Source organism: Pelodiscus sinensis, chromosome 2, assembly GCF_049634645.1.
Source record: "Pelodiscus sinensis isolate JC-2024 chromosome 2, ASM4963464v1, whole genome shotgun sequence".
Classification (NCBI taxonomy): domain Eukaryota; kingdom Metazoa; phylum Chordata; order Testudines; family Trionychidae; genus Pelodiscus; species Pelodiscus sinensis.
This window is the reverse complement of record NC_134712.1, coordinates 239,847,145-239,867,995: the sequence shown is the minus strand read 5'-3', so window position 1 is coordinate 239,867,995 and position 20,851 is coordinate 239,847,145. Positions and strand designations below refer to the sequence as shown.

Sequence of the window (20,851 nt, the reverse complement as noted above, 5' to 3'; positions counted from 1 at the left end):
TGTGAGGATGTCAAATTTTTCTCAGATGGTGAATTACAATTGTTGTTCAAAAACTGACTTTCAGCAACACATGCTTTAACTTGCAGGGTGGCTTGCACAACAGATCTTCCTTATGTAGGCTGTCCCATTGTTGATGGGTTATGCAGATGTTTGGCTTTCATCTTATAGCTTTTGTTAGTGAAAATCACTTGTCTTCATAGAAAAGTTCCTAGTTGTCATGATCTTGGAACATTATGCTTTTAATGTTGTGTACTACAGCAGTATTTAACTGGTCTGTGGACTAGTGTTGGTTCCAGAGATCTTCACGATACAGTTTAGGAAGGCAGCAAGCCAGTCCCTGTTATCAAAAGTTGAGAAACATTGTTCTTGGCGAATTATGCTAAGTCACTTTTGTCTGTTTCTATTTGAATCAACTTATGTAACATACTGGAAACTCATGAGCAGCAAGGCCTTCCCAAGTAGCTTCATATCTTGTTAGACATAGTCATATCTGAGTTCCTATTATGAACAAATAACCTTTGGCCACAATTTTACTTATGTAGGCATCAATAATTGAGCCAGTACAAAATCTTCTAATCTATTCCATGCTGGTTGAGGATGTGTTGGAGTCATTTGTGATTTTCTTTAGTGGGTTTTTTGGTAGCCATTTTACATATTTTTAATGTTAAACTGGTAAAGTGGGTGTCTTGTACATTTGTTTGATTAATGTTCTAATTGCTAGTATAACTTCAAGTTTAAGACTTTATCCTAAGCTCAGCACTAAAATTCTTTTCTTATTTGCCATAAAGAGGCCAAGGACTTAACTTGTTACTATGAGAATAGTAACTACCTAAACTCAAAATGGTTAGGTAAAAAGCCTGTTTTTTATTTGCCAACATTACCACCTTCCAATATCTTAAATTTCCACAAGTCAAGAAAACCTATTTGTTTTGATTGTTATACACCTAAGTTTTGCAGGCTGAAGTCAGTGGGACTTGTGATTCAAAATCACTAAAGTTCTCTAAACATTAGAACTGAGCAAAATCTTGTCAGCTATTGATATGCTAAAAAGTAGTTTTGTGGGGTAAACAACTGATTGCAAATTAGGATAGGATATTACAATTTTAGCTGAATAAAGTAACTTATTTTCAGAAAACATCAGGATAGTTGACTTCATTTTCTAAACCAGGTCTGGGCAAGATGTGGCCCGGGGACTGGATTGGGCCCACCCAACACTTTGATCCATCCCGAGGACTTCATCTGCCTACTTTCTATTTATATCCTGCCACCCATGTCACCGGGTTTCCAGGCAGTGGCACAGGCAGCAGGATGAGTCCTGGTTCTCGGGTGCAGTGCTACCCCAGCCGGAGCCATGAGCTTTTTAAATAGCTGTAGCAACCCCAGGTGTCTGCCAGGCAATGCTGTAGCAGCTGGGTGCCACGAGCTCTTTGCTGTGTTTTTAATTCAAAGCCTCTGCCCCAACAACTCTATGGGGAGACTAGTCCCCTGTCCCGCCCCTTCTGCTCCAGGTCTTGCCCCTTCCACGAGTGGAGCTGGCCTGTGACCATGTACCAAAATTCATCAAGTGGCCCCACTCTGAAAATTATTGCCCATCCCTGTTGTAAGCTGTATTGACATTGTTATAAAATGTCTTTTTTTTTTTTTTTTTTTTTTTTTTTTTTTTTTTAAATTGTGGCCTTTTCTTTTTGGAAAGAAAATAATTCACTTTCACAGAATTGGTTGGCTAGCTCATCTGTACTGAATATGAATTTAGGAGTCAAATCTTAGGCACCAGTGTCTAAAATTACTGCTGTATATGAAAATTCATAAAATTAATGTACTCAGTTTAACCTAATCCCTAAAAGAAACAACTTCATTGTGATTTGATATATTCTATGCCACTAAATGTTTTATTGAAAAAAATGTAGCCACCAGTGCTAGAAATATGTAAGGGCATATTTAATGGCAAGTAAATGAGTAAATCAGAAGACAGTAGGGATTAACCATGTCAGTAAATTTACATACCTGTATGTGCGCCAAACATCTTGTTCTGGACAGACAGCAGTAGGGGAAAATGGATTGTGTGCCTTCATGTTCCAGATCTAAACCCCTCTATGGTGAGAGTCCCTTTTTAGGTCCCAGCCCTCAGTAGGGGACAAAGAGGACTTTGCTTCAGTTGGGGTGCCTGAGACCTGTCCTCCCCCATGTGCCAGCATTTTGTTGGCCCTACCCATTTATGTCCATTTATCTGCCTCCAATTCCCCTTCATGTGAGTCCGATTTAGGAGTGGGGATATCTTGTCTGTCTTGGGGTATCTGAGTTCTTCTCCGATTCCCTGTGTTTGTAGTTTGTATCAGATCATCTGTCGGTTTCTGATCCTCCCTCCATCTCACCTCCAGTAAACTAGACTCTGGAAAAGCCCCATCCCACTGGGTGGGCATCTTGGAACAGGCATGGAAAATGCGCCAGGGTCACACTGATGATAGTGGTTGAGGAGCTTACTTGGCATATCAGAATCTCTTCAGCACTGGGTTGGGGAAAGATGCATTGACAAGAGTTGAGCAGTTCTTGAGTAAAAATCCATAACTGAAGTTCTGATAACTCCAGGTCTGTTTCTTTTTCTGTCAGTAAATTTCTATTACCAGTGGAAGTACTTTTTGACTGTGTGAGGTAAAATCCAATGTTTGATACTTATCAATAAAAATCTAAACCTTCCAAGCATTGCTATGCGTCAGACAGCAAGGAGCAACTTGTGAGTGTCAGTAGCTTCTGTTGTGTCAATTAATGGCTTAATCAGTTTGGAAAGGGAGGGGATATCAGAAGGGTTGCTTGGATATGGAGGGTGCTTCTGTTGCAGGCAATGGCGGGAAAGGAGAGACACCAATCCTCTCACTATTTAACAGCCTTGTAATAAAACAGAGTATTGGGGCATATACCATGGATGAGACTTTTCACTGAGTGTGTTAGAAATACTCACAATGTGTAGTTGTTAAGCATAGCCATTCTCCTATGTACTTTTGTTGGTAAAACTTTGTCGGGTATGGGAAAACATTTGACTGATGGGTTTCACAGATAAGTGCCATTGTGGACCATGCCATGTTTTCAGGATAAATGTTAGCAGGAGAGCCTAATACTGATAATTGGGGTAATAATGTTGGCAGGAGAGCTCTCTTCCTGTCAGAATGGCTAAATGGAAAGCCTTGTAGTTGTGCTGCTTAAGATATGTAGTGTAGACATAGCCTGAGGAATTGCATAGCACTGTGTCCCAATGGAAAGACCACTGGACTGACTAGTCCTTGCTCTGCCTCTGGCCTGCTGAATGACCATACCTAAGTGACTTCTACATCTGTGCCTCAGATTCACACCTGCAAAATGGATATTATGTAAAGTTCTTTCAGATCTTTAGTATAGTGAAAAGCACTATACTAAAGCTAAATCTCTTTGTTACTACTACCCTAAAAGTATATCTGCTGCAAATATATAGATGAGAATTACACCTGCTTAAATGACCATTAACTGCTACCAACAAACATTTCTCTTCCTGTTTCTTCAAAAAAATAGGAAATTAAATGGCAAAACTTCATTAGTGCAATTAAGGTTACTTGGTGATAGCTCGTGGCCTTCCAGAGCATAGAGTTCAGGGAAACAAAAACATCATACGAACAGGAAATAGAGGTAAGGTAAGCATCCACACAGCCTCTGTCATCTTTGAGCGATACCCCCAATATGCTTATCTCACATACACTTTATCCCTTTTACTGTAATAGACAGTACCTGCACTTGCCTTATTCAGACACTGAGCCTGCTCTGACCGAATTTTACACTTGTATATTTTAACAGCCTCTTCTATCCTCTTCCAATTTCTTCATACTTCAGCACAGGATAGGGAGGGATGCGATTCAAAGATGGCTCATCTATCACTGTCTCAGTTGCCCCAATCTACTTCAACTCATCTCTCCGCCATTCAGTACTGTTATATGTAGCACAGTGAACGTAGCTGGAATGCATGCAGATACCTAACGACTGTTACCAGGTCCACAGAGCCACATTGCAGTTGTATGTATGGGTGTAAATTGTAACTCTTTGCTGGTTTTTAGACTGCTGGACTCTGGAAGGGTACAGTGCTGATAAAGCCACTGACATTTGTTGTCTTGTTCTTTGGGTCTCTTCCCCACCCTGGCCTGCTGGACTAGATCTCCTGGTCTCTTTGCCTTGTCAAGGCACAGAGCTGAGATAACTGACCTACTCCCCCAAGAGCAATGCAGACATTGAATGTGGTACCCCACACCCTGTTAGAACTTTATTTCATGGCTTCTTAAATGTTGGCTTACGGTTCCATGGAAATTGTAACTCAGGATATAAAACTTTAAAAAAACCAAAAAAAACCCACTAGAACAATTGGGTTCAGAGGTTACTTGAAATCTTACAGTGGATCAAGAAGCATGAGTAGCCTAATGTTGAAAAGAAGGGTAATTATTTACAGAATACAGCAAGGAGGTAAAGTCTCTAGTAGTATTCCAGAAAGACTCTTGTACTCAAGACCATTCAGCTTAAGTGGGGACTCAGTGAACTCCTACTGTTGTATTTCTGTCTCTTAATAGTGACCAAAACATCAGTATTGACTTCTTAAAAAAACTGGACAAGACTGTTGCTTTAAGCCAGTAAGTCAAAATTTGTTCACTAAAATTACATCCGATAAAATGCCTAATTTGGCTACTATACATCTAATATTGATCATAAGATAAACTGCATAGGGGTATTCTACTGCAGCGTAGCCAGTCTTAATGACCTGTGACTATAGATTTACAACTGGGAAAAGTGACCACAGTAGCAGTAGATCTTGACAAATGTTTGTGTCTAAGAAAATATTAGCATCCACTTTTATGTACTGTCAATACTCATCTCTCTGGCTGTGTAGATATGTGCCTAAATGGCACAACTGGAGAATAGAAAGCCAAATTGCCTCAGTACAGCTTTTTCTGCTGCAATTTCTTCCTATGTATAACTTCATCATATGAGCAACCTATTCCTTGTATTACCATTTACAGGAAATGTTTGGATTTAATAAAAAAATCTGTTAAATCTTGCAATGGTCAAGATGGAATGTTAGAGTTGTAGTACTGTACCCATTTGGTAAAAGGTTCTTGTAATTGCAGGATTTGCTATTAACAAGACGACTGTTAAAACATGGTGGATTATTATGAGGTTCTAGGAGTGCATAAACATGCCTCACCAGAAGACATTAAAAAGGCGTAAGTACCATTTTCTTGGTGTACAATATTTGACTCAAATATTCTCTTAAACTTACACATGGTCTCTAGATATCAAATTTCGAATCTAAAGTATTGAATATTTGTAATTCAGAAAACTTACATTATTAGTGAGATTAGCGGTGTGCCAAAATCCATCTGTTTTATGTGCGCACATCAGGAGAAATGTTTCATTAAGGTACTTTTTGTATCCTAATAAGCACATTAACATTCCAAAAATTGATCCCAAGCTCACTTTAAAAAGAGAAACTTCTGTATCAGTCGCTTCATTCTAGAGTATTTAGGCTAATTTAGTGTCTAATTTAGAATAAATTACTTAACTCTGTAGTTTCCAATTCTCTTATTGTAGATCATTTCAGGTTAGAACTTTCCTTGGTTCTCTCGTGCTTCCTTGGCTTTTGTGTCTCATAAATTTTCTTTTCTTTCACTTGCTGTAGACTGCATGATTGAAGCTCTCCTCTTGTTTCCTCCAAACCCAGACTACTTCAAGTCATTTTGCGTTCTGATGCTGCCCTCCTGTGTATGCTCTGTCTACTTCTGACACCATTTGCAAATTTGATCAGATTGGTACAAACCAAAATTAAGCTCTAGCATCTGTTCATACTTGTGGAGAGAAGCTTTTTTAGATTGCTTTGCCGAAAAGCTTCTAGAAACCCTTAAGGTTCTAGAATTCACAGAACTTTCAGGAATAGTCACCATTTTCAGACTGAGGACTTCCTGGAAGTATACCATGGCCCACCATTGAGAACTGGCTTCTCGTATTACATGCAGTTCCCTTTATAGTAGGTTTTTAACTGGCATTAGATTATCATTGTGACCAGGGTCCCGGGGCAGCCACACTGAGGCTACGCAATTAGCGCAAACTGTAAAGAATGGGACTGACAACCTCCAAAATTGTGGATAATCTAGTACTTAGTTTAGGGATGTTGGTGTGTAATGGAATAGTCATGTAACCACATCAAAATTTAGCGTTTATATGACTATTTGATAGTCCCTGGAGGTGGGGCCAGCACCCAGTGAGTTCCTGGCCCCACTCTCTGGGAGCCCCCTGCCATCCCCATGCTGCAGCATCTCTATCGGAGGCAGCAACGCAGGATGGTAGTCAGGAGCTCATCCACCAGGGGAGCCTGTTTAAAAACTAGCTCCTCACGCAGACCGGCTCCTGCCTGCCACTTTGTGTTGCTGCTTCTGATACGGAGGCAGCAGAAGCCCCTGTCTGCAGAGGGCCTGAGCTTCTCATGAACAGAGGCTACACTGGCATCCATGGAGTAGCCTTTGTGTGTGATGAGCCCAGGCCCGCTGTGGACAGAGGCAGTTCCACGGCAGCCTCCCCGTCTCCCTCCCCTCCATTCACTGCTGCCCAGAGTCCTTAAGTAATCAAGAGGTAGTCTTCCAGGCTGTGAAGTAGACCTGTTTCCTAAGAATCATTGGTAATTAGCTACCATGGATTAACATAAGGCCTGTTCTCTAGCATTCATAGGTGACTTGCTATATACTCCTAAGATAGCTGAATCCAGTAACATAACTACAGTTCATTTAAATGTTAAGATTTCCTTTTGATCTCTGAATTATCAGAATACAGCATAGACAGACTGGTGGTTTACATTGTTTACCTCTAATAATCTATATCTAAGCACAGACATTACCTACTGCAGTGTCTAAAGCCATGGTATCTCAACATGCTGGCCGTGGTTTAGTGTGGTTAGTTTGCTATAGCAGTAACCACTGATTGAATACTAGGGATGTTAAATATTGTGTAATTGAGTATTTGGGTAACTGGCTCCCTCCTGCCACGCCATGCTGCTTCCACTGATAGAGAAGCTGCAGTGTGGAGTGGCAAGGGGCTCTCCGGGAGTGAGGCTGTGAGCCAATTTAAAAACCAGCTCCCTGCACAGACCAGCTACCTGCCCCCCCCCCCCCCCCGAGCTGCTGTCTCTCATATAGAGTCAGCAGTGTGGCATGGCAGCAGCCCCCGTCCATGGGGGTCCAAGCTCCCTGTGGAGAGAGGCTGATCTGTGGGATGCTGGAGCAGGCTTTTTCTGTGGGCACCTCAGGCCCCCCATGGACAGAGGCTGCTACTGTGGACCAGCCTCTGTCTGCAGCAAGCTCAGGCCAACATAGACAGAAGTTGCTTTGTGGCAGTCTCTCCTGTGGCTGCCTCTGATAGAGGCAGGGGCGGGGGACCAGCTTTTAAGCCAGCTCCCCCTGGCATGGTGGGATGACAGGCAGATCCAGTGCTCTTGGGGAGCCTGCTTAAAGCCAGCTCCTCATGGTCACAGACTCCCGCTCCCCCCCCCCCCCCCTGCTTCTGATACATAGGTAGCAAATGGGCAGGTTGGGAAGTGCATGTAGTCGACAGGATTAACAGTTAATCGTGTCATCGGCTACACATTGACATTCCTATTGGTCACCACAGATTTAAGAGTTGAACTGAGTCACTTACCCTGCAATTTGGATAACCCTTTCTGGCTGTGTCACATCATGCTTTATGCAACTTTTAACTTGCTTCGGATTGTTGTGCTTCAGTCTGTAGTTATCACTTCACAATATGGAGGAATGACTTCAAATACTATTAAAAGATTTCTACAGAGCTGAGTTGAGCAAGAATGGCATTGAGCTGTTGGAGTACTTTACAGCTTCAGCCCTAGGTCCACATGGCACCTACAAGTGCTTCCACCTAATCTGAACTGACATTGCCCTGCAAGTTCGCCTCAGGTTTTGAGGCCGCACAGTTAATGGTAACATCTGCTGTGTGGATCAGCCAAGGTTATCAGTCTGATTCTTTTCACAAGTTATTCATTCACTTCACTTGTTTAGAAGAGTCTTGTGCAATATTATAACAAACATTTTCTTCCCACTTCAAAATGTTCGGCATGCCTCAAAGATGAGGTCTCATCTGATAAAACTAGACAGTTAAATTTGGAGATTGGTTTTCCAATTTGCGTATCTTTCTGACTTTTCTTTGCAGTCTAGACATAGCCTAATTTAGGCTATCTTTTAGAGAAATCAAATACAGCTTTTAGTTTAGGCTTTTGTGCCTTATTTGGGGCTATAAAATAGCTGTCTGGTAGCAACACACTTATAAAGTGAATGAATGATGGGTATCTTAATTTCCAATCCCTCTTTTCAGAAACAATTCGGAGGGAACTTTTCTTGTGGAACATCTTCCTTTCATGGGCTGTCAAATATTATGCAACACTTCTGGTTTCCAGTAAATACTGTGTCATTTCCTGTCCCTGACACATATATAAGGCTTATGCTGATCAAACCCTGGTAGCAAATGTTTCTTAAGCTATCACAGTATCCTTAGTTTTTCTAAAGTTACTTACCTGTGTATCAGCAAAATTTCTTGGCATAGATCTACAAATAAGCTTTGAATAACTAAATATCCTACCTAATTAATTACTTCCTTTATTGCGTACATCTGACTGGTGCTTATGAGTACCGTTTACTGAAATAGAATATGATTTATTTTCCCTTTTTATTTCAGTTACCGCAAACTAGCATTAAAGTGGCATCCTGACAAAAATCCAGACAATAAAGAAGAAGCCGAGAGGCGATTCAAACAAGTTGCAGAAGCATATGAGGTTTTGTCAGATGGTAGGTATCTTAAAAGGGCTAATCTTTGGTTATGGAGTGATACAGAGGAAATGCTGAATAAGTATAGTGCTTTAAAGGTTTCTTCAAAAATTGGTCCATAAATGGCACTTTGTGGTGAGTGGTTCAATTTGGTGCTCTTGGAAAGAAGTGTAAGTAGTTGGACAGTGTAGGGTGGAGGAGCAGGGTGACAGATGAGAAATCCCAAAACACAAGAAGGTTCTTGAATGAGTTAATGTAACAGTTTCACCCTTCATGTTAAATCCTGTGTCTAGAAACCTGTGATTAAGAGAATCCTTGATAAAAGTCCATAAAGATCTGAGAGCATAGAATTTGAAGTAATACATCCTTGGAATCCGTAGTGGTGATGCTTCCTCCTAAACTCCTAAAAGTCTCTTCTTACCAACTCTTCTCACCACTTGGTTCTCCATTTTTTTCCCCCCCTAATCATCTCATGTTAATTGGGATTAGTTCAAATAATTTTTTTCTTTACCAAGTAGCCAGCTGTATTCTAGGGATGTGAATGGATAACCAGTTAATTGGTTACCTGGTAAGCATCACCCTCAACAGATGATGCTTACTGGGTAACAGTTAGCAATTACTGGGGAGCAAGCCACTGCTGGTGGAGGCTTGTGACTCATGGCTCCTAGCCCACATGGGCTGAGGGGCGGCAGCTTTGCGTGGTGGGAGAGGTTGGAGGGGGTAGAAGTGGAAGTGGGCTGGGAGTTAACTTTAAGTCTTTAAAAGCACTGAACATCTTCCCTCCAAATCTGGGTCTCTCCTTTGGCATTTTTCCCTCTTCTCTCATTGCTTCCCAAAAAAGTAAACTGGTAAAGTTGGGCATTCTCCTCTGCACCTATTTCATCTGTATTAATGCTGCCAGGAATATTCATTGTACATGAGCTGGTCATAAGTTTGTTGTTCTATCCAAAACATTATTATTCAGACTAATAGGGGTGTATTACCACCTCCTCTTCAGAAATATCCTTGTGAATTGTCTCTCAAAATAGGGCCTAGTTTGGCAGGATATAGACATGTTTACTCCACCTCATCTTTTGGTTTCTGCTGTCTAATTTGTAAGGATTAAACTGAAACTTCTTCCATAACTGTCCTTCTGTGAGTGGTTTTTTGTGCTTTCCTGTGGAACATTTGCCTCTGAGTGTTAGGGACAGGATATTGGACTAGATGGATTGATCTGTTACAATTGTGTTGCACTGAGATGATTATTTCAGTGTAATATATCTTGGATATTTTTTATAACCAAGCTGTACAAATCATACCGTTGTTATCCAGAGGGTAAGGTACTATGATTTTGATTCAACGTGGCAAATTTAATCCTAGAAAGTGGTTGGAGAGGCAATAAATTCTCCTAAACTTTATTAATAATTTTGTCACTACAGTTTTAAACAGAGATGGGTTTTGGCAAGAACAGCTCTAAGGATGATCCCTGCAAAGAATATTTGACCTGCAGTCACTGTAAAAGTGACTAGTGCTTTTTCACTTGCTTACAGTTCCTGGTCAGACTCCCACTAATGTCAATGGGAAGACTCCAGTGGTAGTTCGATCAAACTGTAAATATCTAGTTGTGTCAAATCCTCTGGCAGTCTTGCACTTGCAGAATAGTGTCCAGACTGCTGGAGCGATAAGCCCCATGTTCTAACGTGCAAGATATCATCAGCCTGCTGTGTCCGTAATAAAAGCGCAGACTAAACTCTTATATAAATGAAAACTTGATTTTCTTTGCCCTCTCCATCCCCCCCCCCCCAAAAAAAAAATATTGAAGAATGAAGTTCTTTGCTTATGGACTGTAGAATGTGGCAAGCAACTAATTTCAGTCAGCTCTTTTTTGACCTACATGGTCTCTGTCCTTCACTTGCTTTTTCATCCTGCATCCGTTCCTAGCAATTATCAATGCATATCCTTTTTGAAAGAGGCCTTCCTATAATCTGATGTCACGGTGGCGAAGTTTCTTAAAGTTTTGCCACAGTGTATTTAGTTATTTTGGTAAATATATATATAAACATGAAGACCATAGGCTTCCTCCAAGCAAGAGCAACCTTTCAGCATACTAAATGTGTCTCAGTGGAAATTTTGATACAATATAGTGAACATGGCATCTTATTAGCAGCTATTAGAACTAAATTATTGATACTTGTGAAGAGGGTTTTTTTGCACCTGCAGTGCTTTGATCCTCAGCAACATATTTTTACTCAGCATTTTCTGTAGCAAACTTGCTGTGATAAAATTCAGCTTGGTACATTAGAGATGTTTACTGCATTTCTTTTGCTTCCAAGTCAACTTTACTGATGTAGTTAATGTAATTTATTGCAGCTAAAAAACGTGATATCTATGACAGATATGGAAAAGAAGGCTTAAATGGAGGAGGAGGTATGTAGGCATTTAGCATGTTTTTTCTTCTTTGTAATCTGAATGATAAACCGTTTCACTCTGCAGACTTTAGTTTCAGATTAGAACATGTTCTGAAAAACATTTACAGCCATAAGAGCTAAAATCTTTTAAAATGGATTGAAATTATATAGAAATAGAGGCACTAACGTTGTTGTTGTTAGCACATACCATAGGATACCAATTTGACATGATCCTGATAAACACACTGGCTGGCTCTAGTCCTGGGAAATGTAAAACAATATTTTTAAAAAGCATATAAGTGGGTATGGTCAAAGTAATTCAGGAAAAGCAAGTTAGAATTTAACTTGGTCTAATGTTTTAATTTGAAAAATATTTTAGAAAGCATAAGACCAGAAGGAGACTCTACAATTTTTCTAAAATATATTCCAGTCATCAATTGTTTTTCAAACAAACGTGACACTAACCTGCAAAGCAGAATCTATAATAGCTTTATTTTTATTTGTTGATGTTTACCCAATTTTTTTAAAGACTATTTTAAGTAATCAAATAATAAATCAGATGAGAAACTCTTCCAAAATTCTTCTGAGAATCTATGATCATAAATAGTTTTAAGTACTAAAATCTAATTTTTAACTTGTGTTTTCGAACTGTAAGTCAGTGTCTTTGTATATTATAAATCAGTGGTTTTCAATCTGTGGTCCCCAGACTCCTAAAGATCTGCAGACTAAGATTTCCAAAGGGCCCTGCCCCTCCTATTCAAAATATTTTGGGTGTCCGAACATGAAAACAAGTTGAAAACCACTGACATAAATCAAGAACTGGCAAGTGATGTGATCAAATAAACCATTGCAAGATTATACTGATTCAGGGTGTAAAGCTGCACAAGACTTCAGCACTGACAAAGGACTCTGATATATTTTTTTTTATGTTAACAATAAGGGCTTAGTCAACTCTCTACCTTCAAATATAGTGGAGTAATAAATAATGATGTCTACACACCTGCAGAAGGACATAAATGATCATTTGAAGATTACTGTTAATTTTAGTGTTATCTAGAAGAAGGGAGGGAAAGAAATTGAACAGTCTTAAACTAGATGAACTGTTTCAATATTTTACTAATTGGACAATCATTGTTCTTTGCTGTTGAAAAACTGATTACAGTAATTTAGGTACAATAAAGCTTTTTAGCTGAATGGGAATTTAACATGAAAATATTGTTTTAACTGTATTAAGTGTTTGAAGAATATATTAGAATCCATCTGAGCGAGGAATGAACTATTGTGAAACTAGAATTCTGTAATTTAAAAAAATATAAAAACACAGCTTGTACATACCATTCAAATAAATTGTGCTTTTGTAGTGTGAAGAGTGAAATGCCACTACTTTTTTGCAGGTGGAAGTCATTTTGATAGCCCGTTTGAATATGGATTCACATTCCGTAATCCAGAAGATGTCTTTAGGGAGTTTTTTGGTGGAAGGGACCCCTTTTCATTTGACTTCTTTGGTAAGTTGACTGCTTGTGGGGGAAAGGGAAGGGAGATGGATCATAATTAAACTAATCCTTTTATAACATGTGTGTAATTTGACTTTCACAGGACATTTTTCTCTTCTCCTTTCTTGCTCTCTGATGTTTGGCATTTAATGGATGGTTTTGTGGTCATTTTATGCTCTTAACATCTGATTTGTTTTAAAAATAGTATATCAAGTTAGCTTTGTACTTTCTAAAAGAGGAAACTAATAAATCACACAACAATCCTGCTTTAGTACATTTAGATTGCTATGTATGGCATACAATCACTTTCTTCCAAAGTCTGGTGCGTGTCAGTGAGAACCAAAAATGAACCGAGAAAAGCACATGCAATAGGTGCAGTTTAACCAGATTCTACCACGGAGTTTAAGAAAATAATACTTAAGCTGTCAACAGAGCAGTTTTAAAAATACTTCTCTTGCCAGCATCATGCCAATGAGCTGTTTTGCTTATGAATGCACCTACGACCTAACAAAAGATCTCACCAAAAGTGCTGGGGATCTTATTTAGTCTCTGCCAGTGCAGCTGCTTTCACCTTTGATCCATAAAAGGGAACATATCCTGTATTGAGCCTTTCAATCCTGGAGCTTCATGGAGGATCCAGGAAGAGTGACACCTGGAAGATTGCAAGAAGAATTCTCTGCCTGTTTACAGACAAGATCTGAGATACAAGAAGTCTCTTGGCTCTTTCATGGAGCTGAAGAGGAATTAATGCATGACTACTGCAGACAGTAGGTGACTTTTATGATTCTCTCCAGAATGGGAAAGGAGCACAAATCACTGTCTTACTGTAGGAATCTGGAAAAAAATAAACTAGTGGGTCAGAGGAAGCTTGTCTACTAAATGTTCACCGTATACATGTACAGTTTATATAGTTTAATGTACAGTGGGAGATATTTGTACTGTGAATTTATTTTAGGGTAATGAGGCTTCCCAGAAACTGACACATGTACCAACATCTCATGATCTTAATCAGACCCCATTTTTCTGTCCTCTCCTTGCCCTCTTATTTACATATATGCCAGCACTATGTAGGTATATAGAAGATCTAGCTAGGTTGACAGTCCACCTTATTTCCCAGAGATTGTGCCAAGTCTATCAAAACATGTAAAACAAATGGGGGAAAGATGATGAAATCCTTGGAAACGTGGGGACTTGTTTTCTAATGTTTTACAGAGGAGGAAAGTGGGGGATTTTAAGGGCTTTTATTTCTTTTGCCCTAGTTGATAAGAAGCAAGAGAGGCTTGGATTCTCTCTGTTAATAATGAAAAACAGAAATTTTCATTCTTTTGGAGATGAGCCCTATTGACCTACAGGAAAAAGAAAAGGGCTTACTGAGGGAAGAGAAGAAAGGAGTGAAAGGAGTCAGGATTTTAGACTTGGTCTCCTATTCAGAAGCTATCTTGTTAATTGCTCTGTAATCTCCACTCTCCCACGTACCATTCTCCCCTCCTCCCTCACCCTACCCCCCATACCTTTAGTACTGGCAACATTTAAATAAGATACATGAGGTAAGGGGGTTACTTGCAATTGGAGTACAGATAAGTGGTGATGGTTTTTTCAACTACAGGTTGAACCTCTCTAATCTGGCACCCTCGGCACCTGATCTGTCCTGAACCAGGGAATTTGTCAGACAATGGGTGATGAATATTGTCTAGCAACATTACCAGTACTTCTGCTGTTCACAGAGATGTTAGAAGACATTTAGGGGTAAAATAGAGCTAAATAACAGCACAGAACATGGAGAGCCAGGGCTGATGGCTGTAAACAAATTTTATGGGACTGCAGGAAAGTTGGCCACACCTGTGATAGGTGGACATATAACTAAAATCATGCTGGACTACAGATGTTGCTGGACCAGAGTGTGTTGGATTAGAGGTTCAACCTATACTTTGATTATAAAATTAAATATTTAAACATGAACTGAGTGCAAGGAAACTTGCATCTAACCACAGCATCCTTACACTGAAACTATTTCATTTCAGTATAATATATAGAAAAATAAGCTAAAGTAAAAAGGTCTACACACATAGCATCTTCATTTTAGAGATCAGCTTCTAAAATAAAACATGCATACATTGAGTAATTAAATACAAATATTAAACCATTTCATTACTGCTTGTAGTTTATTGTTGCTGCTTTCCTGTTCAAATGGCAGATAATAGGGCTAGCTTATAAAGGAGGAAGATGTTTATTGGTACTATCTTATATTTAAGATGACATGTAAATTCACTGACATATCTGGTAGGTGACAAACTAGTTTAGAATTATGAGCTTACTTAGTAATAACAGTGAGCATGTTTCTTTAGATTCCTACTCAGTGGTCATCAGATGGCTGCCTGAGGAGCTTAATGAAGGATCAGAGGAAGGGTTTGTGGAGGATCTGGAGGAAGAATCTAGTGGAGGAGTAGCAGAGGAGTTAGTGGAGGAGCTGGAGGAAGAGTTCAGTGGTGGCTCAGTGGAGGAGCTGGAGGAAGAGTTCGGTGGCGGCTCAGTGGAGGAGCTGGAGGAAGAGTTCGGTGGCGGCTCAGTGGAGGAGCTGGAGGAAGAGTTCGGTGGCGAATCTATAGAAGAACTGGAGGAAGATTTCGGTGGTGGATTGGTGGATGAGCTGGAGGAAGATTTCAGTGGCGGATTGGTGGAGGAGCTGGAGGAAGATTTCAGTGGCAGAGCGTCAGAGGAAGAATCTGATGAAATATTGGAGGAGGACATTATAGGATTAGAGTGGAGGGCAGCAGTTTAGTAGACAATCTGAGGAGGAAGTGGCTGAAGAATTGAAAGAGGAACTCAGCTGAAGATGTTAGTTAAAACAATAAAAGTTTATTTTTGGAAGTGTTTTGATTCCTCTTTACATTGTTTCTTTAGTGGGAAGAAGTGTAACAAATATCTTCACTATCTGCATGTTCAGTCCTGGAGATTGATTGGTCTTCAGATCTCAATCTCAACAAAAGATTAATTTAGGGTTTGAAAAAAAAAATTGAAAATGTGTGGGTAAGCATTTGAGTTCTGCATATGAGGTGGTGAAGATTTTGAGGTTCAGAAAAATTACAAGTAGTTTGAAAACTTTGTAGGTAAAAAGATATACATTTGCATTTTGAACTAGGAAATAGCCTGACTACCTGTCTGGGCATTGGGGACATCAAGGTACGCCTCTACAAAAAAGATCCTGAGATGAACTGGTGCGAAGAGAATGCAGATACCACAGTGCCTGTCAGTCTTGAGGTCTGACTATGGTATCAAGAATTCCAGGTTCTACTGAGTGGTATTAAATATATTTAATGTGTGTGGGGTGATGTGGTTTATTCAAAGACCATACACTATGTAATAGACTTATGGCATCAGCTATCTAAATTCTGCATAGAATAATGACACACCTTGCTTTATCAGTGGAGAATTGTGCTGTTTTCTCTGCTTTTGAGGAACACACAAGTCGATTACTGTGTTTTGATGTTCCCCAACTCCCTGTAGTTGTGCATTGATGCAGAAATCTAATTGTATGACACAAATGTCCTCAACGTTTTTTTCACACTCTTAACCAAAATATCATTGAACTTTCCAATGCTTTTTCTGTATTGTACTTGAAGTGTTGCCTTTATGGGAGGTGCCTGATGCATAATATTGAATTCATACCTAAAATGATACTACAAGTGAAGCCAGTGAAAATTTGACAGCACAAGGATTGAAGTAGGTTAATATTCCAGTTAGAATGAAAAGTTGTGATTGCTTATTCTGACCAGATTACTAAATGTACCATGTGTACTTACTGCTTGAACTAGTGAACCAGAATTATTGTGGATTAGGGATGTTAACTAATGTGTTTGTGTAAATGTGTAACAACTGGATTTTTTTTTAGTGGTTATATGTTTACACCCAGTGGGAGCAGGCAGGAGCCAGTACTTGCGGGGAGCCAGCTCCCACCTGTCCCTCTTCTCCCATGCTGCTGCCTCTCTATCAGCCAGATCTTGTTCACTCTGGTCAACTAGTTTAAAAAAAAGTTAATAATGTCTTGGTCAGCAGGGATCTGCATACTTAGAGAAGAGTGTTTTTACTGAAGTTTTCCTACCTCTGGTTAGGTTCCTTTTTCCTTTTTTATTTAGTAAGTTTTGGAGCATCTTTGTTTACTACTCAAGTACTGAACCAGAATAGATAATTGAGAAAATAAATAGTTAGACATAAGAATTGCCATAATGATTCAGACCAGTGATTTATGTAGCCCAATAGCCTGTTTTTGAACAGTAGCCAGTGCAAGGTGCTTCAGAGAATGGCCAAAAGAGATAAGTTGCTTGAGTGAACAACTCCTGTCATCTGGTACTAGCTTCTAGTAGTCAGAGCTTTAAGGACAGCCAAAACATGGTGGTGGTTGCAACATTGATAGTCTTAGCTAATTGCCATTGATTGATCTATTCATGAAGATTACTAATTTTCTAAACCCATTTGTGCTTTTGACCTTCACAACATCCCTACAGCAAGGAGGTTTGCAGACTGACTGACTGCATTGCATGATGTACTTATTCTGGTTTGTCTTTAAATCTGCTACCTATTAATTTCATTGGCTGACTTCCTAGTTAAGTTGTATGACGGGATAAATAACACTGCAAAAAACAGCAATCATGATTGTATAGATCTATGTCATTCTAAGCTGAACAGTTTGTGTTTAATCTCTTCTTGTATGGAAATTGGTCCATATTCCTAATAGCTTTTGCTCTTCTGTGTACCTCGTCTAATTCTAATATCATTTGAGATGAGGTGACTGGAACTGCATATAGTATTCAAATGATTGATATTGATACTGATTTTTGTTTTTTGTTTTACTATCTCTGTCTTTGCTAATGGCTTCTAACATTGTATGTTTTTTGAGTGTCTCTGTGTTAAGCAGATTTTCCCCAGGGAACTATCCACAATGAGACAGTTTGCTTTCTAAACAGCAGCAGCAAATTTAGATCCCACCATTTTGTGTGCATAGCCGGGACTCTTTTCCCTCATACATTCCTTTTTATATTTGACTTTTGCCTGCCATTTTGTTGTCCGGTCACCTAGTTTAATAAGGTCTTCTAATAACTCATTGTGGTCCACTTTGGCTATAATTGTCTTGAATGATTACATTGCGCAAATTTTGCCACCTCACTGTTCAGCCCTTTTCCAGATCACCTTTTTGAAGAGGTTGAACACAGATCTGAGTTGAGATCCTTGAAGAACCTTGCTGTTTACTGCGTCCCATTGTGAAAATTGATCATGTTTCTTCTCTTAATCATTTATGAGATCCTTCCCTATTATTGTATTGCTGTTTACTTTGCGTAAGAACTTTTGGTGAGGGGCCTTGTCAAAGGCTTTCTGAAACACCACTTGCATTATATAAATTGGAACGTGCCTATCCATGTGTTTGACTCCCTCAGTGAATTCTGATTAATGAAGCATGATTTCTGTTTACAAAAATCATGTTGACTCTTCCTCCAACTGTTACATAATGGCAGTAAATATTTCATTTATTAGCAAAAGTAAAAAGATTTAGTTTATATGTATGGGCAAGAAGGGCTTGTAGATAACTTGGTGCTTTCCTGATCTATATTACTGCCTGAAACCAAGATAAAATTACATCTGACTACAGCTTACGTATGTACACCTTAAATAACTGTCTTTGAGTTCCAAGACAGTTGAATTTTAGTAGCTTGATGCGGAGTACAGCCATCAGTCGGTATTATGGAAGAATGCATAGGTGCTGTACAAAAGCAAAGGAAGCTGTTGAGGAGGGGAAGAAAATACTGTGCGCGACATGGTTATAGGCATGTCGTGTTCTGTTTTTATAACTATATGCTTATTCTTTGTTAGAGAATGTAGTGTCTTTTGGGGACACTTAGTTAATTTTAAGGCATTAGTGAAGTGTGCATGGTGTACGCCAAGGATTAGGAAGTGGAGGACTAAGCATGGAATATGAGGAACAAAGGTCAGGGCAGTTGGGGGACTGCAGCAGTAAAAGTGGACATCGACACAGGGAAGGGGCACCATCTGGAGTGTAAGGCTACAACTACATTGTGGAACTCATGATGTCCTAGCCCCCTAACATAGATGCAGACTGCGCTGGCAAAGGAGTTTCTTCTTTTAAGTGTCAGAACTCCAGCTTTCTGAACTTAGTACAAAGCTGCATAAACCCTGAGTTGATTGGCTTATGTAGAAATGTACATGGGCAAGTAAAATTCACCTTTCCACTTACAACCAGAGTGGTAGGCTGCAAAACAGACCGTCCCAGGACTACTGCTCCACTCTGTGCTACAATAGTGGCTACTTCATCCCACTTATATTGCAGCAAACACGTTCACTTAAATATGGATCTGATGATCCCTCCTCTGGTCAGCACAGACTCTTTTTAAAGCACCCAGAATATGTGCAGAACTTTTGGCAAAGTGGCTATAGTGCACATAGCTTTCCCCCCGTATGGCCTCCAACTTGGGGCTTAAATACGGAATGTGGTTGATGGCCGGCCACATCACTGGTGCATTGCATCCTTAATGTGTAGTACTGACTGGGAAAACTGTTGCTCTGACAGTCTCCAGCTTCCCCCATGTGCACTGGCCTGGTGGTGTTCTGAGGCACCCAAAGCTGAAGGGAGGAAAGAAGAAAAGCCATCAAAACAGTATATTTAAAAAAAAATACAGAGATCCTGGCAGCAGGAAGAATTGTTTTTCAGCCACTAATGGAGGTATTATTGACTTTAAAAACTGTCAGTGGCAGGCAGATCTGTAAATAAAAGTGTGTAAGTTAAATCTTGGCACGCCACTTCTGAAAGATTGCAACCCTTGGTCTATCCCCTTCAGGCTCCTCTTAGCTTGTGTTACTGTTGTGACTGAGATAAGGAGAATTGGGGTTTGGTGGCACAGGTTGCTTGTAAGGGGCCAATAGTGCAATAGATTATAAAAATATATATTGTAGCTTTGACATGAGTGTTTTTGTTTTTATTTTAATACCAGGTAACTGAACATAAGCTGCATTATAAATAGAAAGCATAATAGTGGCAGTAATATAATATAGATCACTTGTATGCATGAGTAAATGACCTTCATAACTCACTAGTGAGTCATTCTCTAACTAGAAGGAATAAATTGGACTATACCACTGTTAACTGCAATGGCTTTATTTGCTAGCTAATATGCTAGACTGAGAAACTCTTCTATGCTAGTCTTTGAAATAGCTACTCTAGGTATATGATGACTTGGCCAGTAACATTTTTTATGTTGAAAGTTGGTCCTAAGATTTTACTATTGCAATTTGGTGTTAAAGGTGATCTACAAAGGATTTTTTAAAATTGAGATTTAAAAAATCTGAATGTTTTAACGTGGAGAAAAGGGGCTAAAAGCATTTTAATGGAGGAAAAACACTGCCTGAATTTTACCTCACAATTAAGTCTGGGCTGTCTCTCTGTTTCTGGTTTTGTTGGAGGACCAGTGAGACGTGCAATAGATTTTTGAGTTCTAATTCATATTTGATGGGAGTAAGAATATTAGAGTGCCAGCAAAGGCTTCTTTTATTCAAAATTTAACTTGTCACGTATGTTAAGTAGGTGTAAGTAAAACAAGCAGAGGTTTAAGGCGTGACTTAAAAATCCCATCTTTCCTTTCAGTTCTTAGCTGTTTTTATTTGTAGTGTTATTTTTCTAGCACTCGGTGATCAGTCTTCCAACCTAGTCTGGAAGTGGATTTTAATTGGGAGGCGAGGAAGGAAACCTGCTGTAGGTCTCTGATTTTTCACTTAACCATTGTAACTAGAATTACAAGTTGATTTTATTATGAATTGTCTGAAAATGATAATGGTCCAGATTCAGGAACACTAGGACATGCTTAACTTCAGCTATTGCCTTCAGTGGGACTTCAGGATGTAGTTATTATCCTTTTATTGAGAAGTAACCCATTCTCTGAAACATGAAGACAGATTTGGTTTAGAATAAGAAAGTTCTGTAGTTGAAGAAAGTATTACAGACCTCATAAATTAGAAAATAACTCATTTCCGGTCACTTTTACACTTTTAAACTCTCTCTTTTTTGCAATGTTATGTTTTTCAATAACAATTACAGACCTGGTAAACATGTCTAAAACTGTTCTGTAGCTAACCCAGACCT

At 39.4% G+C, this 20,851-nt stretch overlaps 1 protein-coding gene across 3 annotated transcripts in view; it reads left to right on the top strand.

The window, feature by feature from the left end:
- The window catches only part of DNAJB6 (DnaJ heat shock protein family (Hsp40) member B6), a 99,466-nt gene that overhangs the window by 24,177 nt on the left and 54,438 nt on the right, over positions 1 to 20,851 (top strand). For all 3 annotated transcript variants that reach the window (XM_075922747.1, XM_075922748.1, XM_075922746.1), the window contains exons 2-5: positions 5,136 to 5,231; positions 8,740 to 8,849; positions 11,178 to 11,234; positions 12,610 to 12,720. In XM_075922747.1, the coding sequence (XP_075778862.1) occupies positions 5,167 to 5,231; positions 8,740 to 8,849; positions 11,178 to 11,234; positions 12,610 to 12,720 (343 nt within the window). In that variant the 5' untranslated portion in view covers positions 5,136 to 5,166. The remainder of the gene's footprint in view (positions 1 to 5,135; positions 5,232 to 8,739; positions 8,850 to 11,177; positions 11,235 to 12,609; positions 12,721 to 20,851) is intronic.